General features: G+C 38.4%; 1 protein-coding gene across 1 annotated transcript; it reads right to left on the bottom strand.

Moving 5' to 3' along the window:
• Positions 1 to 966: 966 nt before the first annotated feature.
• LOC141641197 (hexokinase-2-like) lies at positions 967 to 12,788 on the bottom strand. The gene is made up of 5 exons (XM_074449867.1): positions 12,660 to 12,788; positions 2,262 to 2,375; positions 2,017 to 2,172; positions 1,467 to 1,565; positions 967 to 1,341 (listed from the first exon to the last, which is right to left on the bottom strand). The coding sequence occupies exons 1-5, from the start codon at positions 12,786 to 12,788 to the stop codon at positions 1,216 to 1,218; spliced, it is 624 nt and encodes a 207-aa protein (XP_074305968.1). The 3' UTR covers positions 967 to 1,215.
• Positions 12,789 to 23,047: the final 10,259 nt, after the last annotated feature.

Here is a 23,047-nt window from a genome sequence, read left to right as displayed (position 1 = left end):
ACACTTAATTATCACGAAATAATAAATAATGCATTAAAGAACAACTAATTAACAAGGACGTGCAGAAAATAGAGTACGTGATTGTACACAAGGTGTAGCCTATGTGAAACGTTTGAGTTTGATCTGCAAAGGTAGGCCTGTCCAGCCATAATAATCACACCAAAGACTCAGAGACCCTCTGTTCTCGAGATGACTTACAGCAGCCTGGTCTTGTTGTTCCCTTGTAACACCAAATCTGCTTGCAATTTCCTGTACATATAATCTAAAACAATAAAGTAAATAATGAATTACACAACTACTTTCATTGATATTGTTACTCTTCCGAGAGGAGTATCCATATCTACACCATTGCTTTTGACATAATTTTATTTTATTTTACTGATTGAATGACAATGAAGCATCAAGAGTGTTATACTGAGTAAATACTTAGCAGCAGTTTGAAACATTTCAGCAGTGTTCATCATTAAATTTAGGGTTTACCACTAATAGTAAAGCTGTTCAGAAATCAAGATAACCATGCCATTGTTGTTCAACAAATTTAATAATAAACCATGTACCAAAAGGTCCAGAAAAGCATAAAAAAGAACGGCTTATGATTCAAATGCATAGCATAAATATATGATGGACAGCACGCTCATAGCTTCCACGCGTAACTTGTTACCAGGCCCATTGTGAATATTGTTTAACTCTACAACAATTTAACTTACCAACATAAGTGTTCAAGACTAACTACCTGGATACTAAAGTTGATTGATACAATACAATGATACCTTAATTGATAAAATTCGATCGTAAACAAACAAAGTATCACGCATACTCCACTTACAGTAATTGCTTCGACAACTTTTGCATAAACCCCAACTTTTAGCAGTGAGTATCTTATCTAGGTTCACCTCATAAGGTTACCTTAGCCGAAGGATACTTCCACGAGTCAAGATAACTAAAAAATGAACTTAAGATTAAAGAAGCTTCGTCATATTACCTTTGGATAATAAACTTGCTACTCGCAAGTACAAGATAACTGAAAAATCTTCAGAAATAATACAGGTGAACTTCCTCCTCCGTCTGGAATAATCGTTCTGGAATAATACAAATCTAATTCAGGTGAACTCTTAGAGTATTACAGTACAAAATAGATCGAAAAAGGTAAATGAGACAAATCAAGCAACTGATTTATATAAGACAGAAAGCTCTCCTGATTGGATGAGCAGAACTCTACGTACAATTTCTCCCAAGTACATTCCAGAGATCGAAAAAGGTACAAGATTTTTCAGCCATTCGACACAGAACTCTACGTACAATTTCTCCCAAGTACATTCCAGAGATCAACTTTTCATAAGTCTATCAACATCAATTCACTTATATAAGATAGAAAGCTCTCCTGATTGGATGAGCAGGCATAGTTATACACTAAGCCACTAACAAAGTAACAATTCTGAAGTGTCCAAAAGTTACGAGGAAATCACCTGCTCACCATGATTCAAACTGTCAAGATCCAAAGCATTGTCATATTCTGTCAAAGGAAGATGTGTCGACTGGAAGTTACCCCACTCCATGTTGATAACCTGCAGTGTAACACGAATAAACTTTCAAAAGGTGATTCCAACTTTGAACCTGATACTCCCTCCCATTCTCGAGAAACTCGCCATTTTCCTTTACAGGCCTATTCACTAGAATTTCTTAGATGGGGTATTTCCGTATTTCCAGATATACACAGATGTACTCTCTCTTTCCCCTTTAATTTTCATGTGTGACAAAATTCTACAATTGCAAAAAAGCTAGAATTGAAGTGTTGTCTTGAAGACCTCAAAAAGCCAAATAGGAAGATTAAAGTGAGAAGTAAAGAGTATATGAGACACTCTTACATGTCAGACCACTCATTAACCATAAATTTAAAGAGCAGTACACAAATATTTGCGTTGGTCTCACATGTGAGATCGTCTTATGCAAGAATCACTTATTCAGATAATAGGAGTGAGTATAACATAGAATGAGACTTGGTGTCATTGAGGTTACCATCTCTCCCGATCTAGGCGAGGGACCTCGCCATTTGGGTATTGCTTGTGCAGATTCTACGTAAGCAGCATTTGTTCCTGTTCCCAGTATCACCGCGGCAATTACATCTTTGTTTGAGAATATACCTCCAGCTAATGTACCAACAGTGTCATTAACCTTATTACAAATAGCAGCTACGATCAGAATGTGACTCCATTTGCAAGACGATCATTGATAGCCAACAAAAGGAAGCAATTTTGCCTTACCAAAGCTGTCACGTGCATTTCGACACCTTTTTTTCTCAATGCTTTCGTGAGCTCTTCCACTACATCCGACCAACCCGATGACCAGGAGAAGTCACAGACATAAAACAATAGTGACTAGTAAATCATAAAACCGATTTATCTTGCATTTAGTCAACTAACTAAATCATTTGGTATAGAAAAACAAAGATAATCGAGATAAAGACGATTACTATGAAGAAGTCGTGAGACATAAAACAAGGGCAGGCTTAAAAACACGGGTGAAATTTACTGGCCCACTGGATTTGTTGTACTTGGACAGATCAGAAATACCCCTTACTTTGCTATGTACAGAAAACACAATGGTAATGGCATCATGGTCAAGTGTGCAACAAATCTCGTGGCCCCGTATAATTCCTCCGCGCAGTTCACAAGCAAATGGGATACCATATAATGTTCACCCCAAGCCAAACCCAAATTCATCAAAATTAGGGTTTCACCATCCCCAAAATTCAGCAATTTCTTCAAATCACAATCAAATAATAAAGCACAAGATACTATTAATGTACTAATAAATAAAATCAGTAACCAAAATGAACAAGCAAGTAAGCATACAACAAGCAACAACAATAAATAAAGCAAATATTTAAGGAAAGTAAAGAAAACTTAGACGATAAAAGGGAAAAAAGGGACCAGAAGTTTTCAATGGGGAAAGGACCGTGTTGAATATCGTCGGGACATCAGCTTTTTCCGCCATCGTCGACGGGAGTAGAAAACCCTGGATCTGAAAAAATAGGGGAAATAATGAAACCTATCGTGTTAAGGGTAATAGCGGATGGAAGATAAGAAAACCGGTGAATAATAGAAGTGGGCAATGACGACGAGGACGAGCTGTCCCCTTCTATATGGAGTGTTGGTGGTGGCGGAGTAGAATAACGGTGAAAGAGGGGTTATAGGTTAGAGCGGGGAGGGAAATGAGTGATAAAGAATGTGTGAGATATAAAGTATACGCAGGTGTTGGGTGTATAAGAATATCCGATGTAATTTTAGAGGAAATATATACTTATGTGACATAAGTGTTGCTCAAGTGTTGCGACAAAATGCAACACTTGTATAAGAACGTTGCACTTATAGTAATACATTGCAACACTTAATTTAAAGTGATGCCCTATGTAAGTAAACGCAACATTTTTAAATAAAGCGTTGCTTAATTAACTAAAACTTGCAACACAAACCGTAAGTGTTGCACACGAAATGTTGCATTATGTCTACTTTTGTAGTAGTGTAAATAGTATATGAAAAGATAATGTATCAAATCCATAATTAAGTACTACAACTCAGGAACATGTTTAATTCCCATGGAATTAACATGCCCTACATGCTTATCATAATTCAACGGTTTGGTGAGAGGATCCGCGATGTTATCATCCGTCGCAATCTTGTCAATCACTATCTCTTCTTGCTCCACGTAATCACGGATCAGGTGAGCTTTCCGAAGTACATGTCTAGATTTGTTGCTAGACTTTGGCTCCTTAGCCTGGAAGATGGCACCTCTATTGTCACAATAGATGGTGATCGGGTCATTCGAACTAGGAACTACCGAAAGCCCTTGTAAGAATTGACGCATCCATATCGCTTCCTTTGCTGCCTCCGAAGCGGCATAGTACTCGGATTCAGTAGTAGAATCTGCTACAACACTCTGTTTGGAACTCTTCCAGCTGACCGCAGCACCATTAAGAGTGAAGACGAACCCGGACTGAGATTTTGAATCATCTCGATCCGTTTGGAAGCTAGCATCTGCGTAACCGATTGCGCATAGCTTAGTATCGCCTCCATAAGTCAATACCCAATCCTTAGTCCTCCGTAGGTACTTAAGGATATTTTTGACTGCTATCCAGTGTGTTTCACCTTGAGTCTTTTGGTACCGACTCATCATACTCAATGACGTGTGCATATCATGGCATACATAATCGATCCTATTGCAGATGCATAAGGAACACGACTCATGCGCTCAATCCCTTCAGGCGTCGTGGGTGACTGAGACTTGCTCAACTGCATCCCAGTCGTCATAGGAAGGTTCCCCTTCTTGGAGTTGGTCATGTTGAACCTCTCAAGAACCTCATCCAAATAAGACTCCTGACTAAGTGATAACGTCCGTCGTGATCTATCTCGGTAGATAAGGATTCCCAAAATGCGCTGTGCCTCACCCAGATCTTTCATCTGGAAATGGTTCTTCAACCATTCTTTAACCGAAGATAGGAGAGGAATGTCATTCCCAATCAAGAGTATGTCATCGACATACAATATCAAGAATACAATCTTGATCCCACTCGACTTGATATATAAGCATGGTTCCTCGACCGATCGAGTGAAACCATACTCTTTTATCACTTGGTCGAAACGATGATTCCAACTCCGAGAAGCTTGCTTAAGTCCATAAATGGAACGCTTAAGCTTGTATACTTTCTTAGGATGCTTAGGATCTATGAAACCTTCAGGTTGCACCATGTACAACTCTTCCTCCAAATAACCGTTTAAGAAGGCGGTTTTCACATCCATTTGCCAAATCTCATAATCATGAAATGCGGCAATCGCTAAGATTATCCTAATGGAACGTAGCATGACTACGGGTGCAAAAATCTCATCATAATGCAATCCTTGCACTTGAGTGAAACCTTTTGCCACAAGTCGTGCCTTATAGATTCTGGTTACTCGTCTACAGAACGCTTTATTTTGTAAAGCCATTTGCACTATAGAGGTTTTACCTTATTAGGTAAATCAACTAGATCTCATACGTTATTCTCATACATGGAGTCCATCTCGGATTGCATGGCTTCAAGCCATAGCTTTGAGTCGGAACAGGTCATAGCACCTTTATAGGTTGCGGGTTCATTACTTTCTAGAAGTAAAACGTCATTCTCCTCGACCATACCAATGTATCTGTCCGGAGGATGAGAGTCTCTATCCGACCTCCTAGGTTCCTCAGGAATATTAATCGTATCATCAGTTGGAGGTACAGCTTCCTCCATCTGTTCCTCGCTTGTTGTTTCTGGAATCTCCGATAGCTCGAAGGTTCTATTACTCGACTTGTTCTCGAGAAATTCTTTCTCTAAGAACGTCGCACTAGCCGCAACAAAAACTCGATGTTCGGTAGGCGAATAGAAGTAATGACCAAATGTTCCTTTTGGATAACCTATAAAGTATGTCTTGACCGATCGCGGGCCGAGCTTATCCTCGTGTCTCCACTTGACATAAGCCTCGCAGCCCTAAACCCGAATAAAGGACAAGTTGGGTACCGTTCCCTTCCACATTTCATATGGAGTCTTGTCGACAGCTTTAGACGGACTTCGGTTAAGTATAAGAGCAGCTGACAAAAGAGCATAACCCCATAATGAATCAGGCACTACGGTGTGACTCATCATGGATCGAACCATATCAAGTAAGGTTCGATTTCTCCATTCGGACACACCATTCAATTGAGGTGTTCCAGGTGGAGTTAACTGCAAAACGATTCCACAGTCTTTCAGGTGTTTATCAAACTCATTTGAAAGATATTCGCCACCCCGATCTGAACGGAGTGCTTTAATCTTTCTACCCAGTTGGTTTTGTACCCTATTCTGGTATTCCTTGAATTTCTCAAAGGACTCACTTTTACGCTTCATTAAGTAGACATATCCGTATCTACTCAAATCGTCCGTGAAAGTGATAAAATATCTATAGCCATCTCTAGCGGTAATTGACATAGGTCCACATACGTCCGTATGTATGAGTCCTAATAGGTCACTAGCACGCATTCCAATACCTTTGAAGGAAATTCGAGTCATCTTGCCAATGAGACATGATTCACACGTGCCATATGTAGAAAATCCGAATGTGGGAATAGTCCCATTATCGACGAGTTTCTTCACGCGTTTCTCATTTATGTGTCCCATTCGACAATGATATAGATAGGTTTAATCTTTGTCACCTACCTTTAATTTCTTATTATTCATGTGTAATACTTTCGTGGTTTGATCTAAGATATAAATTCCATTCATGGAAACTGCTTTGCCATAAATCATTTCATTAAAAGAGAAAATACAACTATTATCCTTTATTGAAAATGTAAAACCGTCTTTAGCAAGTACGGAAACAGAAATAATATTCTTAGATAAACTGGGTACATAGTAACAGTTATTTAAAGATAACTCCAAACCACTAGGGAGTTGGATTACATATGTTCCCTTCGAGGCAGCAGCAACTCGTGCTCCATTCCGACTCGCAGTCCACATCACCTTTTTGAGAGGTATGATGTTCTTTAGGCCCTGCAAATGATTACACAGATGAGAACCACAACAGTATCTAGTACTCAAGTTCAAACTTGCATGGTTAATCTCAATCATATGAATATAAGATGACATACCAACAGAACGACGCGGCTGCCTTGATGTCCTCACGGTAGACGGGACAGTTCCTCCTCCAATGTCCAGTCTTGTGACAATGGTGGCACTCTATGTCACCGCCCTTGCTCTTTGTCTTGCCCTGTGAGCCACTAGTCTCACCAGGCGCACTCTTACCGTTTCCTGGCTTCTTAAACTTTGGCTTACCTACAGCTAGGTCGCCATGAGCCTTGCCCTTACCTTTACCTTTGTTGTAAATCGTGAGAACATCCTGCTTCACGCTCCCACTCAATTTCATATCCTTCTCGGTCTGTACGAGAAGGGAGTGTAGCTCATGAGGACTCTTTTTCAAGTCATTCATATAGTAGTTCGCCTGAAAAGGGCAAAACCATCGTGAAGAGAATGAAGCATTCAATCAATGACAATGCTCTCACCGATTTTATAATTGATGCCTCCGACTTCTCGACATTCTCAATCATGTGAAGAATGTGTGGGCTAACCGGTTGGCCCTTCTGGAGTTTTGCATCAAAGAAGCGACAGGTATGCTCATATGTAAGGATTCTCGGTGCCTTTGAGAACTCGTTAGTGAGCGTGGTGAAAATCTTGTTTGCACCTTGGGCAATGAAGCGTCTCTGCAAATTGGTTTCCATTGCAAAGATGAGTACGTTCTTTATCGCACCCGCTTCCATAACGAAATCACTATAAGCGAGTGACTCGTTGACTCCTGCATTTAGGCCTGGGTTGACCGGTATTAGCTCAGTTAAATACCTGAGCTTACCGTCAGCAGTGGCTGCATTCCGTAATGCCGCCTCCCGTCCGCAAAATTGGACCCATCATTCTTGATCGAGTGGGTGATTCATTTGGTCCATGAACATTTTTAGCCAGGACGAACGATCTAGTGTGGCACTAGGCATTGGGATTGCGTTATTTCCAGCCATTTGTTGTAACAGTATTATTGATAATAAACGTGTTCTACACTGCGAAAGAAGAATAAAAATAATAAGCATGTGCATCGTTTTGATTTTAAGTCTAATGAACTAATGTCATAACGCGAAGACTCAAAACATTTATACAATTGACCTCCCTCAAGAATTATATAAATGACCCCAAGACTCAATTCTCTGTAAATTAATAAGCTAACCTTTTAGCTAATTCTACCATTAGAATTCTTGGTCGATAAATTTCTGTAAATACTATCTTTAGTCCATCATAATCACGAGAAACTCTTCGGACTATGATGTTGAGGTAAACTAAGTCAACGCAACTACTTACCCAACGTAGAAGGGGTCATATTAGGCCTACCGACGAAGAAGGGATTCATAGATGTTTGCCCTTATAAAGACTAATCTCAATTTCCGTTTTAGAGGAAGATCCCATCAACTTTATCTTAATTCATTTTAAGTGAACTATAATCTAGCATGCGAGAATGAATAAACTAAGGTGATGGCTTATAGACTGTGACATCTGCATGTCTATGAAAACTAACATACAACCTATATGAGTCAATTTTCATGAATTTTAGTAGTAGGTGGTTTGGTTTTAGGCGGAATATGATGCAATTACTAACATGTGAATGAAAAGCAATAAAATGATAAACGTAAAAAAAACAGTAAAAGTCCTAGTGTGGCCTATCCTATCAAAATGAATAATAAATACAAGTTTGGAATCCATCCTTGGACCCGAGAACCTTGTCTTGATGTTCCATCTTGATCCATGTAGCGGGAGTGAGCTTGAATCTTCATCTTTAGTCTTCTTTGAAATTACAATAAATAAAATTACATAATTGATCTATTTATTACATTCTAATTTCAAAACCCAAAACTAAAATAAAGGAGATTCGAGATCTCATAATTACATAAAAAATCATGTTTCCTTCATTACGAAAACATAATTTGACTAAGGCCACACTAAGTATTACAAAATACAACCGATTGCAAAATTAAATACGTAAATAAAATTCATTCATTCGATTCATTCAACAAAAATAAAAGCATCAACTAAAATAAATTAAACATTCATAACACAATACCTTAATTATGTTGATTAATTTATCCAAACCACCTATTTAAATTAAATTAAGTGACAATTCCGCAATTTAATCACATTAATTTCATTCTTAATTCATATTAAACTTGTAATATGAATTCTATCCGTCAAAATTTTAAACTGCTTTAAAATAACTTGGTATCTTTAAATTGTGAACCGATTCACAATAATTAATTAGCCAAAATAAAACAAAACAAAAACTCCTTTTTTTTTATTTGTACACGGCTGGAAAAATAAACAACAAAAAAAATTTTTTTTTTTTAAATTCCAGCTCAAACACGGCTGAAGGAAAACAGTCCCCCTTTTGTTTTTTTTTATTCGGCAATTAGGAAAAACAAAAAAAAACTTTCCATATTTTTTTTTTCTCTTTCGGCAATAAGGCAAATAAAAACTTTCCCTTTTTTTTCTCGGTTTACCAAAAAAAAAAAACAAAAACAAATCTTTTTTTTTTTTTTTTTTTACGGCAAACCCTAAAAACGACCTCCCTTTTTTTTCTTTCTTTTGCGGCAATATGCCCTAAAACAAGATTTGATGACTAAATTGTTTACCTTTGCTATTAGAACATGATTTAGCATGTGAAATAATAAACATGATTAATTTATATGCCAAAAACTATATAGCAAAAACAATCTTTTTATCATAAACAAGACGATTCTATTTAATTTTAACTTAATCTGCATTAAATCAAAAACTACCAATTCTTCATATGATAATATTAACTGATTAAAAACTATAATATGAAAAATAAAATGGAACAATATCATCAAACTAAAAGAACAAAAAAACGGCAGAGGAAAAAAAAACAAATCGGCACAAAAAAAATTAATCAAGATTAAAATCGTGGCCTAGTGCTCTGATACCACTTGTGGGAAATAATCTGTATACTTCACTTTATTAGAAGGATTATAACGAATTTAACAATGATGATTAAAGGTCATAAACGAAATACATAAACAAAGTATAATGATTCAGAATTAACCTTCGGTCCTAGCAAATATGGCCTAAGAACAATATCAAAATTGATATTCGCCTATTAGTTGCACCCAAGACGATATGAGATGTGCCCTTTGATTATGCTAGAAATCGATCTAAAATTTTCTGTAAAATTTAGTTGTTTTTGTGTTTTTCTGATGAGAGAGAGGAGGCAAGGTCAAGAAAAAGCATTAGGGTAGAAATAATTTTCTCCCTTTCTTTTTATACAGACCGAAATTGGGAGTCAATTAGGAAAGAAAAATCTTTCCTAATTTTCGGCCAAACTGACCGAAATAAGGAGTAAATTCTCCTTATTTTTGGTCTTTCCAAAAATATATAATATGTGTTGAATTGTCATCTAGTGAGGATCGAACCCATGACCTCTTGGTATGTGTACCCTCACTATTACCACTATGACACATTCATCTTGTTGATATTAAATATAACTGATTATATTTAATTACGAATTAACAGATTAATTCGTCCAAGCTAACATTATATACATTTAATTAAATATAACTTATTATATTTAATTTACGAATTGATGATTAATTGTCTCAACTAATATTATTTAATTTTCATTAAATAATTATCTCATCAACACATTGACTAACTTTTTAGTCGTATTGGGCATCAATGTGATTATATTTCTATAACCACATTTCTCAAACACGTCCTATAGGTGTGACCTTTAGGGACCAGTTGATCACCGCCATCTGTATGATAATAACGTCAAACTTTCTAGCAAGCCAACCATTATTAGGTAAACGTTAATCAACTGATTAAATATACGAAGTATACCCTTGTGAACCTGTAAGAGATTTACAAATGTTATCACACTAATTTGTGGAGGACACAAGCTCCAACAGAAATAGGAGTAACCGAAAAATCCCCAATGACAAGAATCTCAAGTTTGCTAGTTTTAAGAGCCGGGAAGGCCAACATGACAAAGTAAAGAAGAAGGGGAAGGAGTAAAAAGGGAGGTCCCTCATGGATTGGCCCTACTCTATTTTGCAAAGGTTCAAAACTTATTCATGCTTACTTGATGAGCATTCACAAGCTTTTGACCAACTTTTAAGGGCCTTGAGCTCTATGGACAATAGATTTCAATATTTCAAACTAGTTTGGTGGAGTCCTATCTCAAACCACCATTTGTAAAATATTCCTTTCTACAACTTTGCATTGTTAAATTTTGAACGTACTTTTAGATTACTTGCATTTTTCTACATGAGAGTTGTGAGGGAGGGTTCTTTACCCATTCTTTGAGCAAATTTTCAGAAATTGATAAGAAGGAAGCACAAAAGGGTGCAAGGGAAAGAATAGGCATGAAACGATTGAAGGGTTGATAATGAACAGCTCAGGACGCACATCCCGATAGCAGCCCGCTCGTCCCGAGCTGTGCTTCAGGCAAAATAGATTGTTGTCACAAAATCCGCGCGACTTGGATCCAGGACGCACGTCCCACTACTGTACCCGTACTCAGTAGATTGAATCATAAAAAAAAACAACTCAGCAGATGAAAGTATGAAACACCGTTCGGTGCTTCTTTTAGCTAAAACATGAGAAGCCATTTAAATTATGTCATCCCCCTTTCTCTACATCCAAACATAAAGAATTCCAGATTTGGTTGAAAAAAGCGTGTAATAAACCAACATTCTTGTTTCAGTGGCTCCATAATCACTCAATCAATCAGTTTATCACTTCCTTTCCTTTTGCTTTACATTAATTTCCTTTCTGGTGTTCACTTCCAAATTGTTTAATTAGTTTTAGTGCGTAGTTCAGCTCCAAGTTTGTGTGATTGGATTTTAGTTGAATTGATTTATACTCCCTCCAATTTCCTATTATCTTCTCTCTTTCCTTTTTCACACAAGTTTGATTATCTTCCCTCTTTCCTTTTTTGGTAAGTTTCATTCATTATTTTATTATTTTCTCTCTCATAAAAATCAATAACTCCCACTACTTTATCCATTCTTTTATTCATTATTCATTTTTTATTATTTTCTCTCACCTATAATCTTTACAATTTATAATATTTATCAATACTTTATTCCTCTTTCTTCCCCTTTATTATTTTTTGTACCCAAAAGAAAGGGGAAGATATTAGGAAATTGGAGAGAGTATATGTTGGGAAATTAGCGCCAATCTCCCACGCGCAACGAAAGCAACCAATCGACAATTAAACCGTAAAAGTAAATAAACGTAAGCAATAATAAGATGAGACAGTATTTAGGGTCAAACCCAGGGCAAAACCTTCCAAACCGGAAGTAAAACCCACTAGCCAAATCGACTAGAATCCACTATAATAATATAGTACCAGTACAACGTAACCGTCTCGAATTAAATACTAATTCGAAACCCACAATAAAATAAGATATCAACCTCTAGACCTCCAGTAATATTAGTCAATGCCACTAATATCACTCCTAGAGTAACCTCCTAAATTATTGTATAAAAACACCCGTTGTACTCCACCTCACCCTCAAATCCCGACTGTATGTTTATTTACAGTCACCTTGTTTGATTATATTTTGTGAGATACTTTTATCAAAGGATTTGTCATCCTTTATATAGCCATGTGAAATTGACGTTAAAGTTTACAACCATAAATCACTTCACGTTACCAACACATGAATTAAAACAAATTCATAGGTTTTTCCACTTCCATTACGTAATGTTAACCAAATGAATTAATATTCATTTAACATCACACAATGTTGCATGTACTAAATTAATACATGTAACACTTCTCATTAAGCTTTGGGTTGGATGTTACTCAACAAATCTCCCCCTCCAACACAAGAGATCACCACCGAGGAATCAACCATTGGCCTTTTGAAATCACCAGCTGCAAACCCGAGTTAGTATCCGGTCCTCACCCTAACTCACTATCACGGCCAATGCATCGTGTACAGCCTAAACCTAGTCAATGGCGTTACTTGACTCCGGAGTTAAACCTCTTACTCTCCACCTTTCCACCAGCAGGAATTTTACCTTTGCGCCCGTCTGTAACCTGAAAACAATTTACCTTCATCGCCTCTTCCGCGAACGAAACACGTGCACGACTTTTCCATTTCCAGCTATCCTTTGAGGTTTGTACTTCATATGCATCCAGACGGTATAAACCACGATGCAGCTCTTCCTTCATGAGGACCATAGAACCCTTAGTAACTTTTATTACTCCCCCATGAGCTTTACATACCCATAACCTTCGGAGTTCAGTTGACTAAGTGAAATTAAATTCTGCCGCAACTTTGGAACATAAACAACCTTGTCCAAAGTGTGCACCACCCCATTTGACATTTTGATTTTGACCACCCCAACACCCATGACATCAACTATTGAGTTATCAGCCAAACTCAATTTCCTAGCCACGCCTTCTTGGAGCTCATCAAAACTATCCTTCCGGGTGCAAATGTGGTTGAGACAACCAGAATCTAATATCCATTCTTCCTTGGAAGACACGTCGTTCACATCCGTGACCGCAAATATGTCACTACCATCGGTAAGGAAACAACCACTACTTCCTTCGTCGGCAACCAAGTTGGTGTCGCCCTTGTTTTCTTCATTCCCGCATTTCTTAGGACAGAACCGCCTAATATGCCCAAGGTCACCACACTTGAAACACTTTACATCATTATTTCCAGAAGCGTTCCTAGATCGAGACCTGCAATACTTCGATCCATCCTCCCTGTTAAACGATCGACCTCTCCCATCTCGAGCAACTGTAACTGTACCCGTACTGTCACTCCGTACCCCAGCCTTGTCCTTCTTCCTCGCATCAAAGGACAATAAAGCTGTTTGTGCTTGCTCCACCGTGACGGTGTCTTTACCGCACAAAATAGTATCCACATAAGTCTCATATGTGTTCGGGAGAGAATTGAGAAGTAATAACGCCTTATCTTCCTCCTCAAGCTTTACTTCGATCTTTTTTAACTCGTCTAACAGTCCATTGAACAAATTCACATGTAAAATTAAATTATCATCCTCATCCATCCTCAATCGATATAACCGCCGCTTCAAAAGCAACTTGTTGGTCAAACTCTTTGCCATGTAGAGTTTCTCCAACTTTTCCCATATCACTGATGGAGAGTCGTCATCAAGAACACAATTGATGACAGAATCCGAGATGCACAACCTAATAGTACTTGCACACTTAGTGCAAACCTCTTCCCAGTCGGCATCACTCATCTTCTTCGGCTTACCGTCAACTCCTTTCAAGGCTCTAGCCAAGCCAAGATGAACCAGAAGATCCTTCATCCTTCTTTGCTAAAGGGTGAAACTACTTTTACCATCAAATTTTGGTACTGCAAATTGAAACCCCATATTTGACATCCTTGCCAATTAAACCAGCCATCAGACCGAGCCTAGTGGCTCTGATACTACTGTTGGGAAATTAGCGCCAATCTCCCACGCGCAACGGAAGCAACTAATCGACAATTAAACCGTAAAAGTAAATAAACGTAAGCAATAATAAGATGAGACAGTATTTAGGGTCAAACCCAGGGCAAAACCTTCCAAACCGGAAGTAAAATCCACTATCCAAATCGACTAGAATCCACTATAATAATATAGTACCAGTACAACGTAACCGTCTCGAATTAAATACCAATTCGAAACCCACAATAAAATAAGATAACAACCCCTAAACCTACAGTAATATTAGTCAATGCCGCTAATATCACCCCTAGAGTAACCTCCTAAATTATTGTATAAAAACACCCGTTGTACTCCACCTCACCCTCAAACCCCGACTGTATGTTTATTTACAGTCACCTTGTTTGATTATATTTTGTGAGATACTTTTACCAAAGGATTTGTCATCCTTTATATAGCCATGTGAAATTGATGTTACAGTTTACAACTATAAATCACTTCACGTTACCAACACATGAATTAAAACAAATTCATATGTTTTTCCACTTCCATTACGTAATGTTAAACAAATGAATAAATATTCATTTAACATCACACAATGTTACATGTACTAAATTAATACATGTAACACTTCTGGTCGACACGTTTTTATTTCGGATGCTATATTCTATTTTTCGTAACAATTGTCGTTGGAAGCACCTAGACCAAAACACAATTTATAACTTCACAAACAACTTTACAATAAGTAAAGAGGCAAGTAAAGGTCGGATCCCAAGGGACGGGAATTGAGATGAGATTTCTATTGAAACTAGTGGTGTCTTAGGGGTGTCACAATTTGGGTTGATGTAGAAGGTCACTAAACTAAATAGCAATGAAAGTAAATAAGCAAGATGAATTGAAAGGGTTGTAAACAATTGATAAAAAGCACTAGGGTGTCATGGGGTCATAGGGGATTCATGGGAATTGATCATACAAACATGTTCTCAAATTATAAGCAAGCAATTATTGTTGTGATGGATTGAGTTGGGTTATATCTTATAATCCTAGGAAAGTTTGGGTCCCGGAGCCGAATCGATTAGATTGTACAACACCTACAAGTCGACTTAGTCTTCCCTACTCAACAACATGCATGGTCTAATGAGACTCGAGTTGGTTTATGTCTTACAAGTCTCATTGAAAAGATAGGTGATGGGTAAAAAATGCAAGGATTCATAGGCTCACATTTCATCAAACATAACATGTGCATGAGTTGAGATCAAAACAAGCAAACAAATAAACCATGAAAGCATATTAATTTAAGCATGAATCATTCCCCATGTTGGTTTCCCCTAATTACCCATTAACCCTAGCTATGGAACTACTCACTCATTATCATGTTGAACATGCTAGCAAGGTTGTCAATCATACCAACAAAGTGAAACATGATGAACAAATGAAAGTAATTAGCAATAATTAAAAAGGGATTAAGAGAATTATACCTACTAATGATTCCAATAATAAAGCAAAGAATAATAGAAGTACTTGATGCTTGATTGAGAGGTTGTCAATCTCCCAATAATAACCCAAATAATCTTCAATTACCCAAAATAAAGGATGAACAAAAGAGAGATTAAGGAAATAAAACTTGTATTAAAACTTGATTAATTGTTGATTACAAAACTAAAGAGAGATTTGATTGATATTAACTACTCTAAGAATTGATAAGAAGAACATGCTCTTCTAATTAGACTAATGGGGTATTTATAGTGGAAATTAGGTGGGTGCATTAGGGTTAACTAAGGGCTTAAATGACGATTAAGTCCCTACTTAGGGAAACGCCGGTATTTTCTGAAGGAAGGGCATCTTTCTTGAAGCTAGAAGAAACGGATTTGCGTTGTCTTGGAATCCGTACGTCTTAGGCACGGGACGGCCGGATTCAGGAATCTCTGCCCGGGCGTCTTTGAGAGAAGACGGGCATCTTCTAGGTGCTGCTGCCCGAGCGTCTTTGGTAGAAGACGCACGGATTGTGATCCTGGGGGACGGGTGTCTTCAGGGGAAGACGGGCGGATTGCTGCTCAGCCGTGTTTCTTCTTCTTTTCTTCCCTTTTCTTCATAAAATCCTTGGGGATTTCCTTTGGGATGCAAGGATCTTTCCTCATCATTGCCCAACTACTATAATATGTACAAAGGCCTTCTAATCTTGTCTCTCCTTGATGCTTGGTCATTGGATTCAATCAATTTAGTCTCATTTTGCCATGAAAATGCAAGGTTTGCACTCCTTTTCTACCAAGGACACAAAACCTCAAAGAATATGCAAAACAAAGGACTAAAGACAATAAATGACCCAAATATGCACTAAAAAGCATGGGAACAAGGTTAATTCAGGGACTAAATGTGCGCTAATTATGGTCACATCAAATATCCCAAAACCGAACATTTGCTCGTCCCGAGTAAAGAGGTGACAAAGTCTAAGACCATTATTTAAACTAGCCTAATAACATAGTCGATATGAGACAATTAGCGGGTCTCACTCCGCCCCTTCAACTCACAACAAGACAACCATAAGGTAGGATGCCTTCTTGCAAGGCAAGGTGGGTCTTGCCAAAATGGCGACACATCCAAACATTAAGCACACAAAATCAAATAATGGATGCATCTACAAAAGGAATAGCCACTTCCTCATCAAGTGGCGGAGGCAACTAAAAGAGAACAAATTTAAGAGCATATATTCCGTTACAAATACTAGTTCAACAAATTACTAAGGCTAAGAGGATGGCACTAAATCACCTCCAAATAGTGTTAAACTAGACTACTTTCGTCCTCAATTTCCAAATACTTTCGTCAAGAGCGATCGGATGGTTATGGAATGATGATCCCCATGATGCTAGTAGCATATGACATGACAAGTCTCGAGTTCTCTACAAAAGTAAAGGTCATGGATCGTCCCAAGCTCGACAAAGTGGCTTGACAAAAAGGCTTTTTGGGAATGAAATGCTTAAATCTTTATAAACAAGGGTGGATATGACTAGTATTCAAAATTTGACCTCATTCAACTTTCACATTTCAAAAATTAGAGATGGGGTTTGTCCCTTCCGTGCTAATGTCCTTTGCTTTCGCCAATCGCTTATTAGGCAACCGGTTAACCTCTAGACAATAGCTTTTCGGGGTGATAGTCACTCTGTCTCTGGGCGGTTGAATTCACAACCGTGTGGGGGGCCAATTCAATGGATCCCTCTCCAAAGCACATCGAAGTGGTACGCCTCCATCAAAACAACTAAAATTCTCAATATTTCAACAATTCATAACATTTGAGGTTTCCTTGGTAATAAAACGTTTCCACATACAAAATCTTTGAAATGAGCACTTCAAACTTATTGATAGAAAGTATTTTTGGGTTGCCGTACCACAAGGTCAATCAAGGTCACCTAGACAAGTTAACCAAGTCCACATCGCATCACGGGGTTGGATAGGTGACTCACATGCAAACCCTTGACTAGGCTTTGGGTCATGGGTCAAAAGACACTAGTATGACACTATCTAGGGATTCTACCAACTAATATGACATATAAACTAAATGCAAGTCCTAAGTTCACATTGTCATACCGCATCAATCAAAATAAAGCCACATAGTCATTAACATAAAGAGGAAAAAGGAGATTGGAAAGATCATACCATGCGGTCTTCAATATCCTCATGTCTCGGATGTGGCGTAGTCGATCAATGTGAACAAGGATAGAACAAACACAATATATACAATAATATATACATGACTACACTACAAAGGAAAATAACATGTTTTTGGTTTTTCAATTTTCAAATTTTTATGGTTTTTTCGAAATTTTTCAATTTTTTTGAATTTTTTTGAATAAAAGTTAAGTTAGAATTCCCCATCCCCACACTAATATGGGCATTGTCCTCAATGGCCAAAATGATGGGAAATTATGCAAACATGATGCATGATTTCTACACTAAATGCAATCTACACTAATCTACACTACATGATGCATGGTTTTTTGTTTATGACGGAGAGGATAATTTAGATTACCTCCCGTTGTGTATGTATGTACTTCCCCAAACCGAGTTAGACATTATTGTTAATGTCCTAAGGTTGGGTGTAGTTCATGCACACACTATGCAATGCATTAAACTAAATTTGTCATTTTGGATTTTTAAAAGTGGGAACAATAAAATGAGAACACCTCAATAGAGCCGAGGTGTTAGTCCTCTATGGTGCTAGGAATACTCCAACAATGATCAAGATTAATAAAATACAACAAAGAGAGAAGTAGACAAATCTCAAGAGGGTAGGAGCCTCCATAGTTTGCTAATCTTCCATCATATCATCACTATCATCTTTTTCCTCACTAGAAGTGGAATCATCACCACTTCTCTCCACTTTCTTGTTCACCTTGCTCATCATCCTCTTGTCCTTCTTCACTAGCTTCTTCATCAATGTTATCATCAACAACCGCATCAACCGCATCACCAACAACCTCATCATCACCCGGAATACCCCTAGATGCACTCGGAAAGATGACTTCCCTATCCGCCCAACTAGGCAAAGGACATGAAGGGTCAAGTAGTCCTTGCCTAGCTAAGTGAAGGAGGGGTGGATATTGTGCTAAGTAAGCATCTTCCGGTCCTTGAAGGCTTGCTTGTGCATCTCTTGCATAAGAAGAGTCACATAATCTTTGCTTGCTACAACACCTTCGGGCTTGAACTCTTGGTACTTGAAATGATAGGGTGGTGTGACAATGGAAGAGGAGGGCATTTAAATTTCACCCTTTTGTTGTTGGATGATGTATTCGGCCTCTTTTGAAAGGGGAAGGAGATAGTTGGTCCGGTGGACACTTAAACGACAAATCTTCGAAGGCAAAGTAAAAGATCTAGCCTCACTAGTGAGCCACCCATACTTGGTGTCAAGAGGGTTATGAGAGACCCACTTGTACTTGTTTATCATAGTATCAATATCAATGAGATGACCACCCTTCTTTGCCTTATACTTGCTATCCTTGTTGAAGTTAGGAACAAAGTATTTAGCCAAAAGAGTGACTAGACCTCCATTCACAATGACGGTAGTGCCTTGCTTCCCACAATCAACATTTAGCCATCTATCCACCAAAAGTCTTAGAGAGTTGAAAGGCTTGGTGAATTCCCTTCCAATGTTCAAGGCCGACTCAAGAAGAACAAAATCGAGTTTGGTGAAATGGTTGGTGTCTTTTCTTGCAATGATGGTGTTTCCTACAACCTTGTGCCACACTCTAATGCCCGGATGGTGGACTAATAGAGCGCGACTAGCATGAAAGCTCTCGAATTTCCTTCCGGAAATTGCCTCCCAAAGAGGGTCGGGGTCATATTTGCCAACATTCTTGAAATAACTCGGTGAATCACTAAGACCCAAAGCTTTACCCATTTCCTCAAAGGAGATGCGCCTACTAACATTAGCTAGGCGAAACTCGATGGTTTCCATAGTCTCAACCTTGTTAACTTTCAAAGAACTCAAAAATTCTAAGGTAAGGGAGGGGTATGTCAATTCTTTTGTTGTAAACAATTTCTCCAACCCCATGGCTTTAAAGAAGCCTCTAGTTTGCTCAAGGACACCCAACTTATCTAAGGCATCTTCACAAATAAACTTGGTGGATAGAAATGATTTTCTAGCAAACTTGGAAAAAGTGTCCCTATGGAATTTGGAAATGAAAATTACCTCCGGATAATTCGAAAGTTGAGCAATTTCCGGAGTAGTAGATGTTGTTGCTTCCATGGGAGGTTATTGTTGTTGCACCTCCAAGTTTGGGCTAGCTACCACCATAGCCAATGCTTTCTTTGCTTGAAGACTCTTTTGTCTTGATGAGAGTGCCTTTGCCTTTGTTGCTTTTGTTGCTCCCTTTGTCTTTGCCATTGATGAATAAACCAAGAAAAGTGAAAAATTTTCAATTTCTAGTGCACCCAAATCGATTTAAAGATGAAAGGCTTTGCCTTTATGAATTCAAAAATCGACTCAAAGGTTGAAGATTTTGTGATTGGTTTTGATTTTTGTTGAAAGAGGAGTGATTAATTTGTTGTTAAAAGGATGTTTTGATTTGATTTTGGTGAATGTTGTTAAGGAATCTTGTTTTTGTAATGGAGAGGATGAGGGTTTTGGAGTTATGGAGTTTATGGGTAGTGTTTTGAATGAAGGAATGAGAAAATGAATGTGGGATGGGGTTTATAATAAACCCGAAAAATTTGAAATGCAGGGGGAGACGGGCGGCTTTCCTTCGGGACGTCCGGATTCTGTCTGGATGGGCTTCAGAATTCTCGCCTAAACACGGGCGGATTTGAACAAAGACGGGCGGATTTGAAAACACGGGACGGGCGTCTTTCAGAGAATACGGGCGGATTCCTTTCCAGGGATTTTTCTTGTTTTCCTCAGCCAAAAAGACGAGCGTCTTCCCTTCAGGACGGGCGTCTTTATGAAGACGGGCGGATTCTATTGCAGGACGCCCGGATTCGTTAACAGTCACAAAATTTCAGAAATTCAGCTCAGAAGGACGGGCGTCTTCTGCCCAATATGCCCGGATTGTCTGAAGACGGGCGGATTCTCTTGAAACCGCTCGGGTTCTACCCCTTTTACCCGGATTCAGTTCCATCCGTGTACCTTGCATATCCCTTGTCATTTTTCATTCTTCAAAATCTCGTGTTCTTCATTGTGGGGGCACTACTAAGGCATGAATAGCCTAGGCAATTGTTATCCCCACACTAAGCTAAAGCACTACGCATTAATTGAAATTATTAGTCCCTCCCTCACTTCTCTCAAACATGATAATTATCTTGATCAAGGCATAAAAAATCCAAAAAATCCAAAAATGCAAATTAAGAATTTAAAATGCGAGTTAGGGAGTTAGAAATATTTAAAAATGGTGGTTTAGGGAGGACTCCACCAAACTCTCATTCTTGATGAGATGTCAAGGGGGCATGTCCAAGGTGTTGTTGATGTTGCTCAACACCTTGAAAAAGTAATCGAAAGCTTGTTCATTGTCGTGATAAAGTTCTTCAATAGATCTTTACCCTTGTTGTCGGTCTTGATCGATAGCATTACCAATGTAGGGATTGAAAATCCCTTCAAACTCATCGTCCCAAAGACCACAAACTTCATCCACTTGATCAATAAAGATCTCTTGAGTTGATAGAGACAACTCTCCCAATTTCTTGTTTTGGCCAATGAGGCCATCTTCTTCATTGCTTGACTTTGGTGAGCTTTGCAAGCTCTCTTTGTTACAATTCACTTGTTCTTTGAATGGAGCATCTTCAATTTTCTTCTTCCATTGGAGTTCCGACTTCTTCCTATCATCCTTCCGGCTATAATGATCGATCATGAAACATGGTTCATGTAAACGGGGAGCTCTCATAGTCTTGTCAAGATTGAAAGTTATACTCTCATCTCCCACTTCTAGAGTGAGCTCTCCATGTTTCACATCAATCACCGCACCCGCGGTGTGTAAGAAAGGTCTTCCTAGAATGATTGGAATGTTGGAATCTTCTTCCATATCAACAATGACAAAGTCCACCGGGATGAAAAATTTCCCAATTCGTACGGGAGCATCTTCCCTTATCCCTAATGGTGTCTTCGTCGATTTATCGGCCATTTGGAGTGTGATATTGGTGCATTTAAGCTCTCCCATCCCCAACCTTTTACTCACCGAGTACGGCATAACACTCACGCTAGCCCCTAGATTAGATAAGGCTTTGTTGATCGTGGTGTCGCCAATGGTACACGGTATTGAGAAGCTTCTCAGATCCTTGAGTTTTGGAGGTGAACTCCCTTGAAGTATTGCACTACTCACCTTAGTGAAGGCGATAGTCTCAAGCTTCCGGATCGACTTCTTCTTTATGAGGATGTCTTTCATGTATTTCGCATAGGCCGGCACGTGATTGATTAATTCCGTGAAAGGAATTGAGACTTCCAAATTCTTCACAATTTCCATAAACTTTCCAAGTTGATCATCAAATTTGGGCTTGGCTTGACGACTTGGAAAAGAAAGTCTAATCACAATGGGCTCCTTCTCCTTGACCTTGTCTTCATTTTTCTTTGAAATTTCTTCCTTTGATGATTCTCCGTCTTTGGAGTTTTGCACAATTTCTTCTTTATCACTAGCTTCCACAACTTCATCCTCAACTTTCTTCTTCGGTGCTTCATACCTTGTACCACTTCTCAAATGAATGGCACTAACCGTTTCATGTCTTAGGGGATTACTTTGAGGTGGTAATTGCCCCTTTTATCTTCGTGAGCTTGAAGATGCTAGTTGAGTTAATTGGGTTTCCAATATTTTGGTGTGAGCTAGGATGTTGTTGATGGTGGTTTCCTTTGCTTGACTATCTTTTTGCATTTGAGTGAAAAACTCTTGTTGATTCTTTTGCATTTGAAGGACCGCTTTTTGAACATCAAAACCTTGGTCATTTTGTTGATTGTATGGATTTTGATTTTGGTAACCTTGGTTTTGGTTGTAAAAGGGTCTTTGATTTTGGTTTCTCATGGGAGGTGGGGTGTATGTTGTTTGAGGGTTTTGAACATTTTTGCTTTTGTATGAGAGATTTGGATGGAATTTGGTGTTTTCATTGTAATAGTTGGAATAAGGGGTACCACTCTTGTATGCTTGGAAAGCATTCACTTGTTCATTTGTTCCCCTACATTCACTTGAGTCATGTCCCAAAGTTCCACAATTCTCACATATCCCACTTGGGATTGATGAGGATGCCGTCATGGCATTAACATGATGCTTTGGTGATTTTGAGGCTTCTTCAAGTCTAGCCATAGCTTTTTCAAACTTCAAATTGATTGTGTCAATGTGAGCACTAAGTTGAGCACCCAATTGAGTAACGGAGTCCACTTCATGCTTTCCTCCTCTAGTAGCCTTGCGAGGTCTACTATATTGTGAGTTATGGACCGCCATTTCCTCAATTTTGTTCCAAGTTTGATTGTCATCAACTTCGGTGAACATTCCATTTGATCCCATGTTGAGAATGTTCCTTGAATTTTCATATAGACCGTTCCAAAATTGTTGTACCAAGAACCACTCGCTA

The sequence above is a fragment of the Silene latifolia genome, chromosome 2, assembly GCF_048544455.1.
Source record: "Silene latifolia isolate original U9 population chromosome 2, ASM4854445v1, whole genome shotgun sequence".
In the NCBI taxonomy this organism is placed as follows: domain Eukaryota; kingdom Viridiplantae; phylum Streptophyta; class Magnoliopsida; order Caryophyllales; family Caryophyllaceae; genus Silene; species Silene latifolia.
Note: the sequence above shows the minus strand (reverse complement) of the source record. Positions and strands in the feature narration are given on the sequence as shown.